The 14764-nt window shown below is 43.0% G+C and overlaps 1 protein-coding gene across 21 annotated transcripts in view; it reads left to right on the forward strand.

Moving 5' to 3' along the window:
- The first annotated feature begins 5611 nt into the window (after positions 1–5611).
- The window catches only part of Ncam1 (neural cell adhesion molecule 1), a 291618-nt gene continuing 282465 nt past the window's right edge, over positions 5612–14764 (forward strand). For 7 of the 21 annotated variants that reach the window (XM_047516017.1, XM_047516018.1, XM_047516019.1 and 4 more), the window contains exon 1: positions 5613–5930. In XM_047516017.1, the coding sequence (XP_047371973.1) occupies positions 5879–5930 (52 nt within the window). In that variant the 5' untranslated portion in view covers positions 5613–5878. Of the gene's footprint in view, positions 5931–14764 lie in introns of all 21 variants that reach the window. The other 14 variants (XM_047516027.1, XM_047516028.1, XM_047516029.1 and 11 more) reach the window with 6 other exon arrangements.

The raw sequence follows: 14764 nt of genomic DNA on the forward strand, positions 1-14764 counted from the left end.
ATACTCGCCTTTAAGATGTCAGCCTTGTTCCCATACTAGTCCAAATAACAACTTTTGGCAGTTTAGATAAGAGTATGTCTCAATCTCTATCAAAATCCCAATGATGCTTGTTATAGAAATACATCTTAAAATTCACACAGAATCTGAATGAATAGCCAAAGCAAATTTTAAAAGTTGGAGACCTCACATTTTCTGATTTTAAAATGTACTACAAAAACACAGTAATCAAAGCAGTGTGATGCTTGCACAAAGGCAGACATATAGACTGATGAAATAGAATAGAGTCCAGAAATAAAACCTAGTACACACATCCAAATAAATATTTCAAGGGTGACAAGGCCATTTGATGGGAAAAAGGACAGTCATTTCAACAAATGGCACTGTGAAAAGTGGACACACACACACACACACACACACACACACACACATGAAGTTCAACCCTTACCTACACCAAACACAAATATTAACTTGAAATGGATCAAAGACCTAAATGTAAGCATTAAAACTATAAACTCTCAGAAGAAAACCTACAGGTCATAAATTTGGCAATAATTTCTTGGACATGGCACCAAATGCACAGGCAACAAACAAAAAAAATAGATTAGTTGAAATTCAGCCAAATGTGAAACTTTTGTATCTAAATGATATTACCAACCAAATGAAAATGGAGTGAAAAAATATTTGCAAATCATATTGTGATAAGAAATGGATATATATAAAGAACACATAACAGTTTAACAACAAAACAAACAACCTAATTAAAAAGGGACAAAATACTCGAATGACTTTTTCTTCAAAGAAGATACAGAAATTCCCAAAAAGTATATGAAAAGATGCTCAAAATCACTAGACATTATGGAAATGCAATGCTTAGGGAAAAATCAAACCACAATGAGATACCTCACAATGAGATACATCCATTAGAATGACTATCCTATAAGAAGAAAAAAAGAGAGAGAGAAGGAAAAGCAAGAGAAGGAGGAGGAGAAAGAAAATAACCAGAATTGGCAAGGATGTAGAGAAATTAGAACCTTATGCATTTCCAGTGGGGATGTAAAATGGTGTGCAATCTCCATTGAAAATGGCATGAAAGTTTCAGTATTCTCCTGGGACCGAGTCCTTGTCATGTCTTACTTGTGGCCCTACTTATCTTTTTTCCCAACTTGTTTTCTTCCCCAGCAACATGGTTGTTGATCCTGAAAGCACTCCCTAATAAACCTCTTGTACCCAAAAAAAAAAAAAAAAAAAAAAAAATTCTTTCTTCCTTTATGCTTTACTTCCATTGATGCCAGAAAAATTGTCATAACAACTCTATTAATATATGAAGAGTGGGATTTGAAAGGCATCCTTTGAAGTTGTGAGTGTACAACTTGCCACAGAGAAGCAGTGGTTCTGGGTCGACTGTCTCATTCCCCTGCTTCGGGAAGTTCCCAGTATCTTTCAGCAGAATTGACTGTTAAGAGTGTCTAGGAGTCCTTAGTCAAGACCTGAATTAACCTTGAACAAGGAGGGAAGCATGTCACTTCAACCTTACATGTAGTAGAACTTAGAAGTAATTTCTGATATCAGCCAGAACCGGAATATGAGAAGCTAAGAATGAGCTCTGAAGATTCCCTAGAGACTTTCACTCTTTAGGTTTGGGATTTGATTATACCTCCTGGGACTGATGCTTTCCTGGCTTATGCTCAATGATCTGGACACAATGTTTTCCAGCCCCTTGTAGCCCCAAGTCACCTATGTTGGTCTTAAGCTGCTGTGCTTCCTATGCATTTCACCCATGTCAACAGTGAAATAGAATTCTTAGGGTAGCTGGCGAGTTCTGAGATCATATCTGAGGTTCCCTTTACAACAGCAAAAGGAGAGAAGCCTTAAATGAGGGTACTTTATTCTAGACCAAGTTCATTTTTTCAAAGATGATTTAGTATATAAGGTAATAGTGGGTGAACATGAGTTGATAACTCTATTTATTTTATAACTTGATAACAAAATTCTCACACCAAAAGGGAAGAAAAGGAAAACCCCTTCAAGACCCCTTCCTTCTTTTCCATTATCACACACTCCTTCATCATCTACTGCTAGGGAGAGTGGGCCACATCCCTGACTCAGTGACGTCTCCCTTTCCCACCACTCCATGAATGCTCTCGGAGACCACTAAGGACCTTCTAAGGGTTACATTTAGGAATCTCTTCTAAAACTTCATCTTTCTGGACCATTTCAAACATTTTTCTCCTTTAGGTTTTGTGACACTGTCATGATGTTTCAATTCCCTTTCTTTCTAATCACTTTTTCGCTATCTCTTTGGCAATTCCTTCTGTCCATATCTTAAATGTTCTGTCTTCTATACATCTGTACTTGGATGTCCCTCAAACATCTCTATTACCAGCAGCTGTTAAGTGCCCACGTTGGAGACTCTGGAGTCATCACTTTTTCTAGATCTTTGTCAAATATCTTCATATTACTCCCCTGTACAAAGTGATAATCCTCCCCCACCCCAGAACTCTCTACCCCTGCCCCTCTCTTTATTGCTCTTTTTGGTACTTACTACCATTTGTATACTAGATGTCTGATGATTTCTTTTCTCTCTTCTCTGTAAGTATGGAAGCTGAAGAAAGTGAAGACTTGCTTTTGTCCCTCATGTCTAGAGTGGTATCAGGCCCTTAATTAATACTTGAAACATATTTGTTGAATGCATAAAAGGAACTTGGATTTCCCGCTCTGCCTCAGACTCCAGTAGAAACTTCTGAAATTCTATTTTGTTCTTGTAGTGTTCCTCAAATCTGTGCTCCTCTTTGCTTCCTTTCCCACTGCCCCACTGCCTTTGATTAGGACCTTCCACACTACCCAGAGTACTGTCATGGCCTCTTTTGCTGTGTCTGTCTTCTTAGACCATGCTCTGATTTACTAACAAAGCTCCCTCTCTAACACAGCCTGAGTGTCTCCTTCCTCTCTTTCCACCCCATGGATGTTTTGCACAGTAGATGCTCATTGATGTGTGTGTGCCTGACAGCCTGGGACTCTCTCTGGGGAGAGAGGTCTGGGGAGGGCAGCAGTTTTGTCCCATTTAAAAGTAAGGTTCAGGGAAGAATTGAAATGCAATGCAGAGCAGAGCTGAGGAACTAGAGACAAGTGAGGCACTCTGTTAAAGGAACATGGGAGAGATATCAGAGTGTGGACTGGAGTAACTGGGGCAGAATTCTAGAATGAGTCATTACAACAGAGATCAACAGCTACACGGGGCAGGGAGGGGCTGGAGAGAGAGGCAGGGGAAAAAAAACCCTCAGTCATGCTGAAGTGAGATAGGATTTCCACACTTGTCTACATTGAAAAGCTAAAAATAGGGACATTTGGGAAGAAAAATAGCAAGGAATCTTTTAATTTTACTGACAAGGACTATAAGGAGGGAGGTTTGTAAGAAAGAGTGTGTCTCTCACTCTTGGTGGTAAAATGAGGAAAAATCTGTTTTGGGTCCCCCAAACTTCACACCCACTCTGGCCTATTCACCTCATCTTTCTCTACTAACAGAACCTCTTCTTTAGGAAAAAGTCTGATGTGGTCATATACATACATTTATAAAATTTCATGGGGGTAATTTTATACATTAGCATATATAAATATACATATATGCAGAGAGAGTCAAATTTCTGTTGCTGTGTCAAATACCTTAGATATACAACTTATAAAAAGGAAATTTTTATTTTGACTCACAGCTTCAGAGGTTTCAGCACATGGTTGCTTGGTGGTACACGGTGGTTGTGGGGAGCATGTGACAGGGGAAACAGCTTACCTCATCACCTCTGGGATATAGAAGAGAGAGAGAGAGCACAAGGACCACACTCCAGTTTCTCCTTCAAGAAAACACCCCAATGGCTCAACTTTCTTCCACTAGACTTCATGTTCTAAAGGTTTCACCATTTCCCGATACGGCCACCCTGGAGACCAAGTCTTTAGCACATGTGCCTTGTGGGACATTGCAGATCCAAACAATAGCATATATGGTCCACTACAACCAAGCACAGGACTAACCACAGTGGTTTTATAACAAATATTTATTGAAAGATGTTCAAAAAAGCATTATTTATATTCTCAAACTCAGAAACAATAGCCAATGTTGGCAGAAACCACTGAACAATCACTCTTAGAATAAAATATTAGTTTTTAAAATATTTAGAAAGGCTTTTTAATAGCTCCAGGAAAATGCTTATTATGAAACATTAAGGAAAACAAGTAGGCAGTTTCACAAACTCCAAATTGCTACTAGTATGCCCATTATAAAAATCACATGGATAGATAGAAGACTTAGAAAATTTGTGGGTATCTCTGAAATCTGTGGGGCTTAGGATTATTTTTAGAGCCTTCTTTCTCCTTTTCTGTATTTTTAAATTGTTTATAATTGATAGAAGATAAATATTACAAAGTAAATGGGAAAGGTAAGTTTAGGGGAGAAAGTGCTTTTAAAAGGCTCCCAAATCACAGTTTGTTAATGTGGCCTGCTTGGTAGCATATAGGAGGAAGCAGGAGGAGATGGGGCCTCTCCAGAGATGGAGGGCGGCTGCTCAGCCAGCAGAAGATGGGTTTCTAAAATGTGCAACAGCAATAGGGAGCCTGCTCTTTAAAGAAAATGGCAGTGCTTGGTGCATGACATCTTCCCAGGTCAGAGGGTTTCACTGTGCAGGGCTGTAGGGCAATCCCACTTCTAGGACATCTTCCCCTTTGTTTCAAACACACCCAAGCCTTGCTCAGGTGCTCAAATCTGTTTATTTTCACCCTAATACCTTCCACACCTTCTTTTTAAAACACAGTTGTAGAATTAATTGAAGTCTTTGTTTTTGTATCTCAGTAATATTCTGCATTAATATCCTTGAGAATCGACGTTCTGTTGTGTCCTGCTGAAGGAAAATATTATTTAACATTGCTCCTGTGTCATAATACCTACATAAAAGTCTTGGCTATTTAAAAAATAAGACTACAGATTTAAGTATTGATAAACAAGAAAACATTTCTTCAGATTATTTCTGGAAATTTCTTCTAAACATCTGCATTTTTCTTCTAACTTAAGTTGCTTTCCACCTCCTTCCCTGGGAGCTGCTGCCTTGTCTTGTGTTGCCTCTCTGTGGAAGAGCAAACTTCAAAGCCAGGACAAAACAAACAAACAATACAAAAAAAAAAAAAATCCAGCAAGAGTAACCCCCATCCCTCTTCAAATTTCTAATTTTCTGCACTTGAGAAAAAAAAAAAAAAAGTAGTCCTGTGTTGCAAGACTCTTAGGATCTAAATGAAGGGATTCCACAACTTTGAAAACCTAACCAAACCTAAGATTTTGTTTTTATTTTTACTAGTTATTAAAACATCCAAAATCCTGATTAAGAAAGGGTGGCAGGAGGGACCGTGAAAAGCATGAGGGAAAAGTGTGAAAAGAAGAAATCCCAGCTCTGTCTGGGAGACTGCGTGTGAAAGAGCCCGGCTCCCTCGATAGCTCCAGGCCGCGTTTTGCAGGCGGCTGCATCTGACTCCCCTGTCTCTTTTACCTCCTTGATGTTCGGCACTATTTGTGGCCGGCGTGGTGGAAGGACACAGTGAGGTTCTCACCCCCGCCCCCCGCCCCCCGCTCCCATCCCCAGTTCCATCAAAGCGAACCCGGGCCAGCGCAAGGATCTCCGAGTTGCGAGTGTGCTGAGGCTGGGACTGTCACTCATTCTCCGATCAGCGCGTGAACGCAGCTCGGCAGCCGCTGGCAGGAAACAATTCTGCAAAAATAATCATACTCAGCCTGGCAATTGTCTGCCCCTAGGTCTGTTGCTCTGCCGCCGTCCACACTCGCTGCAAGGGGGGCCACAGAATTTACCGCGGCAAGAACATCCCTCCCAGCTCGCAGATTACAATGCTGCAAACTAAGGATCTCATCTGGACTTTGTTTTTCCTGGGAACCGCAGGTACATTTTTTTAAATTCTCAATCTGATTTGCTAATTGTCCCTTCCACCTACGCCTCCCATGAGGGACACTGTTATTTTGGGTGGCTTTAGGTGAAAGGCTAAGACGGGTCATTTTCGTTGAGCTGAGAAAGGAGCGCGTCGCCCTTGCTGCCCAGCTGAACCCCGCGCCCTCCCGGGTTGCGCTGGACCGGGGCTGCTTCCCTGCGCCGCGAGCGCCCGGTGCCCCTCCTGCGCGCCCGTCCTTCCCACTTTGTGTGCGGGCGGCGATAGGAGAGGGCCGGCTAGCTCCCGAGGACTCTGCGGCCGCACTGGCGATGGGCAGCGCTCCTTCCCTGAAGGCGGGTAGCGGGGCGGGGGATGCCGCGGTTCGGGTGGTGCCTCCGCACAGCCTCGCATTCCGCTAGGAAGGGGTTTGTCAGCCCCGGCTCCTGAAAGAGTGAACAATAAGGCCGGGACAGCCGCCCCTAATCGTTATTTCCCGGGGTGTAATAAAGTGGGACTCGCTGTCCTCGTCCCCCCCGCCCTCCCCGGGCCAAATAACGGTTTGTAAAATGGGGCGAAATGGGCAGAATCGCAGGGCTGGGTGGCCCTTGTCGCACCCCCGTCCATATGACGTTAGTTTTTCATTTGCCAAATTGCTGGTTAGTTGCAAAGCCTGCCCTCGGCCGGGAGCACGGAGGGATGGGAGGGTCGAGCGCCGCGTTTTGACAGGAGGAAGTGCGGAGGGGCGGAGGGCGAGGAGGGCGTGATCTGGGCTGCCTGATGTGTGTGCGCGCGTGTGCCTTTACACGCACCGCGAGCCCAGTTTTGCACGGTGCCAGGGAAGAATGGCAGGTAGCCGCCCGCAACACCTCACCCCAGTCTCCTTTCTTTGGGCGAGGTTCCTTATCCTGGCAAAGTGCGAACAATAGGGAGCTGGGAGGAAGACTGTAGGGATGTTGCCGCGGGTGGCGGGGGCTGTGCCGCCGCCCAGAGAACCTAGGCAGCCGGGAGGGAGGCGCATTTCATTTTGACTATTTCCATCTCGGCCTCCCTGCAAAATTCTTCTGTGTGTGTCCACCCTCCCTTCCAGCGGCTCCCCAACCCCACCCAAGGATTTGCGCTTTGGCGCTGACAGACGGGAGGGGACGAAGAAAAGGAGCTGGGGCCGCAGAGAGCTGGGTGGGTTGGGCGGACAGTAGGTTGGGAACGTGTGCTGGAAAGCGCCGGCAGAAAGCCGGGCGGTGGGGACCGTGCATCGCGGTCGCCGCTGCCAGGTGCCGCTGTACCTGCCCTGGAGGGCAAAGCCCGGGTGGAGAAACGCTCGGGGCGGGCCGGGGAGCACCCTGTGCGCCCCCACCACAGGCGGCACCCGAGCAGCGGCGGCCGCCGCCTCCAGCCTACTCGGGTCCCTCCCATGGCGACCAATCAGAGCCAGGCTGGCTGGGCGGGAAGCCGCGAGAGGCTTTTATTACGGCGCGGGTGGCGGCCTGAACTGCCAGGACAGTCTCCCGGTGTTCCAGCGTAACGGTCTCGCTCGTCCCCTGCCGGGAGAGACCCCGCCCTGAGGCCGTGCCCCGCCTGCCCGACAATTTCTGAGGAAATAAAATGGAGACTGGGTGGTCACCGGGCGGTCTCTAAGTCCCGCCCGCCCGTGCTCACCCACTCTCGCCTCTTTCACGCCTACTTGGAGCATCCCTGCGCTCCCTCCAGCGCACACCCTCTCGCGGTGGAGCATCGCCTGGGAGGTCCGCTGGGAGCGGACCAGGAGCTGTGGCCAGGCTCACCGACGCGCGTGCGCTGACCCACCAGTCGCGGGCCGGGGGCGAGACTGGAGGCGAGGCTAGGGGCAGGGCGGGGCGGGGCCGGCCGAGCCTTGGCTAGGCGCTTGGGCTGGGTCCCTGCCGCCACCTGGTTTGGGCCTTCAGGGGCGTGCCCCTCTTGCCCGCGCCGTTGGGTCTCTGCGGCCAGACTTCTCCAGGTGGGGTGGTGTGTGGATGGGGCGGCGTGTGTTTTTGAGATCTCCTTCCCTCTGAGTGGGAGCGTGACAATGGAGACCTGATCTTCAGTGCGCCTTTTGGGGGGATCGCCTGACCGTCGTCTTCATCAGCGATATGGGTGTAACCCTCAGTGTTTGGATCCCATGGGAGTTACAGGCAGCTACATGCCCAGGGAATCCTACCTCGGGATGCTGGTGGATGCTCAGGCAAAGAGTGGCATTCTAACCAACGTTCCCTGGAATGGAAACGTCCTCTTTCCTGGACTATGATGGAAAGAAGGCAGAATGTGAAAAATGTATGGGGCTGCTTAACAAAAGAAAGAAATGGAATGGTTTTACAAAGAGAAATGATTTTCCATTGGAGTATTGTTTCTACCATAGTTTTTAAAAAATCCAGAGAATTCACGCCGAAGAGTCAGGACGAAAATGAAAACACACACACACACACACACACACACACACACACGTACATTCTTTTTATTTGTCCTCAAATGCTGTAGCATCTCCAGAGACAATGGTGATTGTCCGTGCATATGACAATTTAGATATAAAGTGTGTTAACCTTAATACATTAAATGAGTCATGTCACAGTCTCTCATTTTTGTTGTCTTCTGCTACTTAGGAATAAAGTTAAAGGATGTGGAATTGTATAGCAAATTTGTGTCTATTCTAGCTGCACTTCTGGATGTTGTGTGGAAAAATTGTTTGCTTGGATACTATGGAATGGTTAAGTCACATGATTACTTGGTAATTTTACAATATGCCAGTTTACCTGCAAGAGTCAAGGAGTGGATAGGACTGGTTTTCTAACAAGATAACACCAGAGTAAGAACAAAGAGTACCTTTGCTACATTATGAAAAGTGATGTTCATATAAAGTACATTTAATACCCCTTGTTAAATGAATTAAGATGAATTTCAGCAAAGTTTGCTGTGAGTACAGTTACTGTGAACTATATTTTTAGTATATTGAATGTCTTTTTGAACAAAACTGACAATTATAAAACTATCAATTCTATCCAAAATTCAAACAAAACCCCCAAGATTATATTCTTAAGATAAATATTAGCATTTTAAAAAATATTGAAATTAGTTTGGAATTCATTTAAAACACAAAAGAGTTTAAAACAAATGGAGATTATAATCCATACATTGTAGAGGGGTGGCCTGTCATTTACTTAAGTTTTATTTACTGTTCCCACTACAAAGAAGAGCCTAAAGATTTCTGGCTATGTTTTCATTAATGTACTTATTTGTTTGTTTGTTTGTTTTCTTTCTGAAGATTGAACTCAGGGGTGCTTTACCAGTCAGGGGTACTTTATGAATGAGCTAAGTCCCCATCGCCCCTTTTTATGTTTTATTTTGAGACAGTTACTGCTTAGGGAATCATCAAGTTGCTTTGGGCCTTGCTAAGTTGCTGAGACTGACCTCTATCAAACTTGCGATTCTGCCTAAGCCTCCCAAGTTTCTGGGATTACAGGTGTGCACCACTGTGCCTAGCAGTTTTCTTTAATACTTTTCAAACTCCCATCCTCTCCCCTCAAATGATTGAACTTGATGACTTTTGTTCTGAATACCTTTACCAGGACCTTTTAAAAAAATAGCATTGGAATAGAAGAAAATGACAAGTTCCAAAAATGGAACTTCCTTCATTTGTTCCTGTGCCAATTAATTAGCCCTGGAGTTTGTTGATTTAATTGGTGACTAGTTCCTTGAGCTTGATAGTTCAAGGATTAAGGGAGTAATTGCCACACACACACACACACACACACACACACACAGTCATAAAAAAACAACCAAAAAATATGGTGTGGTGTGTTATTTTCAAGGGAAGTGGGTGTTTACTTCAGGTATCAAGCAACAAGAGGAAGCAGTGAGTCACAGGGAGCCCCCAGATTCCAAGAGTTTGCATAGCAAGTCTCTTTGGAATCCTTTGCATCATTAATTAAATTCCTCAGATAGATAGTATATACTTTAGTGTAAATAATCTCTATCTGTATTTTTCTGGTCACAGGGAACGATATCTTAATTGCCTTTCAAAATAAATAGCACCATTTTGTGATTCAAAAACTGATCTTCAGACATGACATTTGCTTTTTTTTTTTTTAGCCCCCGGAACTCTGTTTCTTAAATTCTAGGCAGCATTTTGTAAACTTCACATTGCTTGAAATATGGACTTTGGGATTTCTGGTGCAACAACTTAATTTTTTAAGATGGCGAAGCTTCTCTCTAGTATTAGTTTGATGAATTCCCCATATTTATATCGTCAGTGTTCAAGGACTGTGGCCAGTCTCCAGACTGAAAGTGGCTTCACTGCTACTGGCAGACCTCCAAAGATATTTTACAGTCCTTCCTGACTTCCTGTAAAATGAGTGATTGACTACCTGTTGCTAAAGAACGGTTAGAACTTTCCCTGATGTTCTTGGGTTTGTGGTGATGGAGACCAGAACCAATTGGCAGGGAGGGGAGAGCAGGGGCCGCACCTGTCCCCATCTGTCTGCTGCGAACAGAGGAGACAAAAACATTTAAAAAGGGCTCTCCTGTGCTATTGAAAGATGACATTTTTGAGCACATAAGTGTTTCATGGTGTCAAGATTAATATTTTAATGTAAATTCCATACACAATAATTCTTCAAATTAGTAATCTAACAAATATATAGACCAAGGAATGCCTGGAATTTTTAAAAGAAATAGCTACAAATTACAAATAGAGCTTTGCTAATTTGAAAAATGGATAACAAATTAAACGAGATTAAAAACACTGGTCATTTGGTTGTATAAAATAATGGTCATTTGAGCTTTGAATCAAAAAGCCTAAGGTTGAGATATACCTTTGGTTAAAAGGAAGAATTCTGAGTAAAATTCAGATGTGAATTATATGTTTCTTAATCTGCTCAACAAGTTCCTAAGCAATATTGTAAGAGGTGACCTCTTAGGGAGGGTGAAATGACCAAGGATCTCTTTGAATCCTAATGATTCATTTTCTGTGAGGTCCAGTATTTTTAGTATTTAAACCATTTTAATGAAATCATTGTCAATAATATGGGTAGATAAGCTTACTACTGTGGGGCAGTGGAATGTGGAAGTTAATCTGAAGGTCATAGTCTTGTCACCCTTGGCCCCTTATGTTATTGACTCCTGGTGCCAAACCTTAAAACCATTTGCCGATGTAAAGGGATGTAAATTATCTGGCACTGGCAATGGTGCCATTATGCCTTTCATTTCATGTTGTTGAAATACTGTCTCTGGCTGCAGATGCTCATTAGGAACATTACCTTTTGATGTTGGTCTGGGTGCCAAATGGCAGCCTTTCAGGCAGTCTCAATACATAATACTTAAAACACTCTTAGGCCACTGAGTTAACTGATTTTCAGTTAGGTGGACACACTTTCCCTGCCTGCAGTATTAATTTAGCTTCTGAGCAATCAGAAACTAAAAGAATCCTGCCCCAAAGAATCTATCTGTACATGTGTGTTTTTGCAAAACAGATTTTAATGAACCCGATATGTATCCTTTTCCTTCCACATATGTGTAATGCTTCTTACATTCAAAGATGGCATGGTGGATGTGATTCAGAAACCTTCAGTATAACCTGTATTTCACTATGTACTCTCACTGAGTGTGTCTTGATTTGTAGCCACAAACAGCAACATCTGGGTTCCCTTTTTTCTGTTGTGTGTCATTCCTGAGATAATGCGTAAAAAACCTTTTGTTACATATCAGTCTCTTCTTTGGGTATCTGATTACCTCATCATTTAGGAATATTCATAGTAATGTCACACGGTTCAAGATTGTGTTACAACATTAGATGTTCTCTTAAATAGTTGATCACATATGTTTATTGAGTGCCAGCTTTTAATCACCAGCTCTGTGGGGAGTTACAGAGGAGTGAGATGACATAATTTCCACTGTCAGGGAACCCTGGGAGCAGGCAAGCGTGGGGATTAAGGGAGGCACACAACCCTAGGATGAAGCCCCAGCTATACCCCACAACTTGGACAAGTTATTTTCCAAGTTTCAGTTTTCTCTTCTGTGAAATGGGAAAATCAGTGTAATGCCTGCTTGGGAATATTTCAGGCTCACAGGACTTAAATGCATGTAAGCTATTGTTTATTAGTGAGGAAGAAGGATGTAAATGAATCAAGAAAAATGTTTAGACATAGTGCTCTTATTTCAGAATGATTTAAAAAAGGCTATTATGAGAACGTGACTTCTTCAGCGATTAGTACCATGTTTAAAAAATTGATTGCTTAATGTGCCTGCACTGTCATATTGGCATTGAATACTTTAAAGGGAAAAGTGGTTTGATTTTAAGATTGAAAGCCATTAGTAAACGGATGGATCTAGGTTTCATGGGGCCTGTAATGCATTCAAGTTTGAGGACCCTCTATAAGGAAAATATGAAACTCTCTTGCGTGGACAAAAGCGCAGAAAACATGGGACCACAGGATCACATTGCCAGGTCTCCTTCTCCAGAGCCTTGGAAAGATTATGTGCAATGCAGGACCCTGAGGATGCCCAGCCCTGCTTTAGCTACTGTGCTTTAGTCTTCTCTGATCCAATTGCCTGACAATATACGCAAATTGTTCCAGTTTGTTCAGCCTGGACCTTATGATGGTTGTTTGTGCAGTGCTTTGAAGATCAGAATCATGTGTGGAAATCAAAGTTATTTTTTAAAAAAAGCTTTTTGACCTTTATTTTTTAGAAAATCTTAAGTGAGTTCTGAGGTGTTCTACTGTGTCTCACTGCTGATATTTTTGCAAATGACTAACTGGAATAAAATAGAATAATTGCTATTATTCAAGTGAGTCAGACATAGTGCCCCACTGGTTGGGCAGGAAGTAGTTTTGCCAACTAAAGACATGAGATATTGGAGAGGAGAGTGAAGATTTTGGTTTAGGTATCCAAAAGCAGATAAATGGTATATGTAATACCAATAATTATATCTTAATCATCATTGTGTGGTTTACAGAAACATTATATCATTTAATCTTCACATCATTTGTTCAGTAAATGTTTACTGTGCACTTATTCTGTGTTGGGTACTGGGGATGCCAAAGTCTCTAAGCATCCATCATCCCTGTTTTCATGAAACTTCCTGTCTAATAGTGTGGAGAAATACAAGCTTTAAACAAGTAACACACTTTTATAATTGCTTAGTTTAAAATCTAAGGAAGGGAAAGGGGTGCTATGAGAGTTTATCAGGAAGAGATCCACTTTGGGTTGGGGATGGGAAGGGAGGAGGTGGTATTTAAACCACTCTGTCAAATAGAAAGGACAGATGGTATGCTCGTTTTAAGTCACGATTGACTACTTAATTCAGCAAACATTAAATGAGAGCAGGAATTCCTAAATTCTTTCATTAAATAAACCTTCCTGAAGTCTTGAGAAAGTCAAACAGCTTCAAGAATTGTGCTGGGTTTCAGATTATAATCCAGGAAGATACACCTCTGTTTGTAGATGTTTCTGGGTGGGGAGAGACACCTTCTTTACTTACAAATAGAGCATGGCTTCAGTGCTGTTGGATTACAAGGAAGGAATCAGTTAATTCTGCTTGGGACTCTCGGGAGCTGGGCCTGGGAGATGAGTTTGCCTTCACTAGATGGAGCAGGAAGAAGGGGTGATTCATGCAGTGACAACAGCTGGAGCAGAATGTGTACAGTTGGTTTTGGGGAACAGGGTGGGGGTTCTTAGAGAGAATGATCTGAGCTTAGGAGAAAATTGGGTAAGGCCCAAATTTGTTAGGTCTTGAAATGGAAGCAGAGGCTGAGAAAGGTGAAGTGGCATTGGGACCATAACTTACATTAGTTGGTTGCCTTTCATTCGTTTCTAAAGTCAGGGCAACTTGGATAACATCTGGCATCAAAAAGGTGCCAACAAATGCAGGTTCTTGTGGCCTCTGAACTGACTCGAGTCTGATCGAAGTGAGGAAGGCATGACCTGGTGGAAGGACCACCTGGTGGAGGGATGACCTCCAGGGCTTTGGATTCTGACACATCTGGACTAACCACACTGACATTCTGCAAGCTGTTGAGCTGCTGGGTCTGCTTTCCCTTCTGTGGCCTCCACCTCCCATTGTGGGTTTCTGCAAACTTGAATAAAATCACATATGTAAAGCAGATAAAGAGGTATACAACAGGTGCTTTTAAAAGTTCATCTTGAACAAAGATTTCATTTGAAATGCCTGTTAAAAAGGTACACTGTGAATATGGTGTGTAAATTTCTGAACTTCAGGCTGATGGGAAAAACAAAATGTATTTAAGAACATTGTACTGGTTCTGCAGAACCTTTCAGATGGGGAGAAAACACCGTTTCAACAGCTAAGAAATCATGAAATATGTTGTATAAATAAGAGCCTAAATGAAGGAGGCAGACAACAATTGTGAGACATAGTTAGAGAGGCAGAAATTACATGATGAATCACGTTGGTTGTTTTTAATGTCTGAAAAAGGTGTAGAGGAGGGAACTCTTGATCTGGACCTTCAGGACCAGGGTAAGGAAGACCTGTTTGCCTGTAGAAAAAGACGGGTCTGGCTAAAGAATTGCTGTTGAACACCAGTTAAATGCTGGGTACTGGGGGCAGGTCATGTTAAAATTATAAATCCTAGACAAAAGAGAGTGTTGCTGGCAGAGATATGAAGAAATCATTTTTGAAAATGTTTAAGGGGATAGTCAGTGGTAGACATTGAACATGCGCTGTGCTACTCTGTTGGCTTAACTAGGAATTAGTAGAGAGGAGAGAGGCTGTTAGTAGAGATCATTGCATGGGAAATTTTGCCTTTATGAAGCATCCATTGTAGTGGCTGGACAGAATAAAGGGTCAGGGAAAGGACTTTTATTGGTGTGTGAAAGATGG

The sequence above is a fragment of the Sciurus carolinensis genome, chromosome 11 (assembly GCF_902686445.1).
Source record: "Sciurus carolinensis chromosome 11, mSciCar1.2, whole genome shotgun sequence".
Lineage (NCBI taxonomy): Eukaryota > Metazoa > Chordata > Mammalia > Rodentia > Sciuridae > Sciurus > Sciurus carolinensis.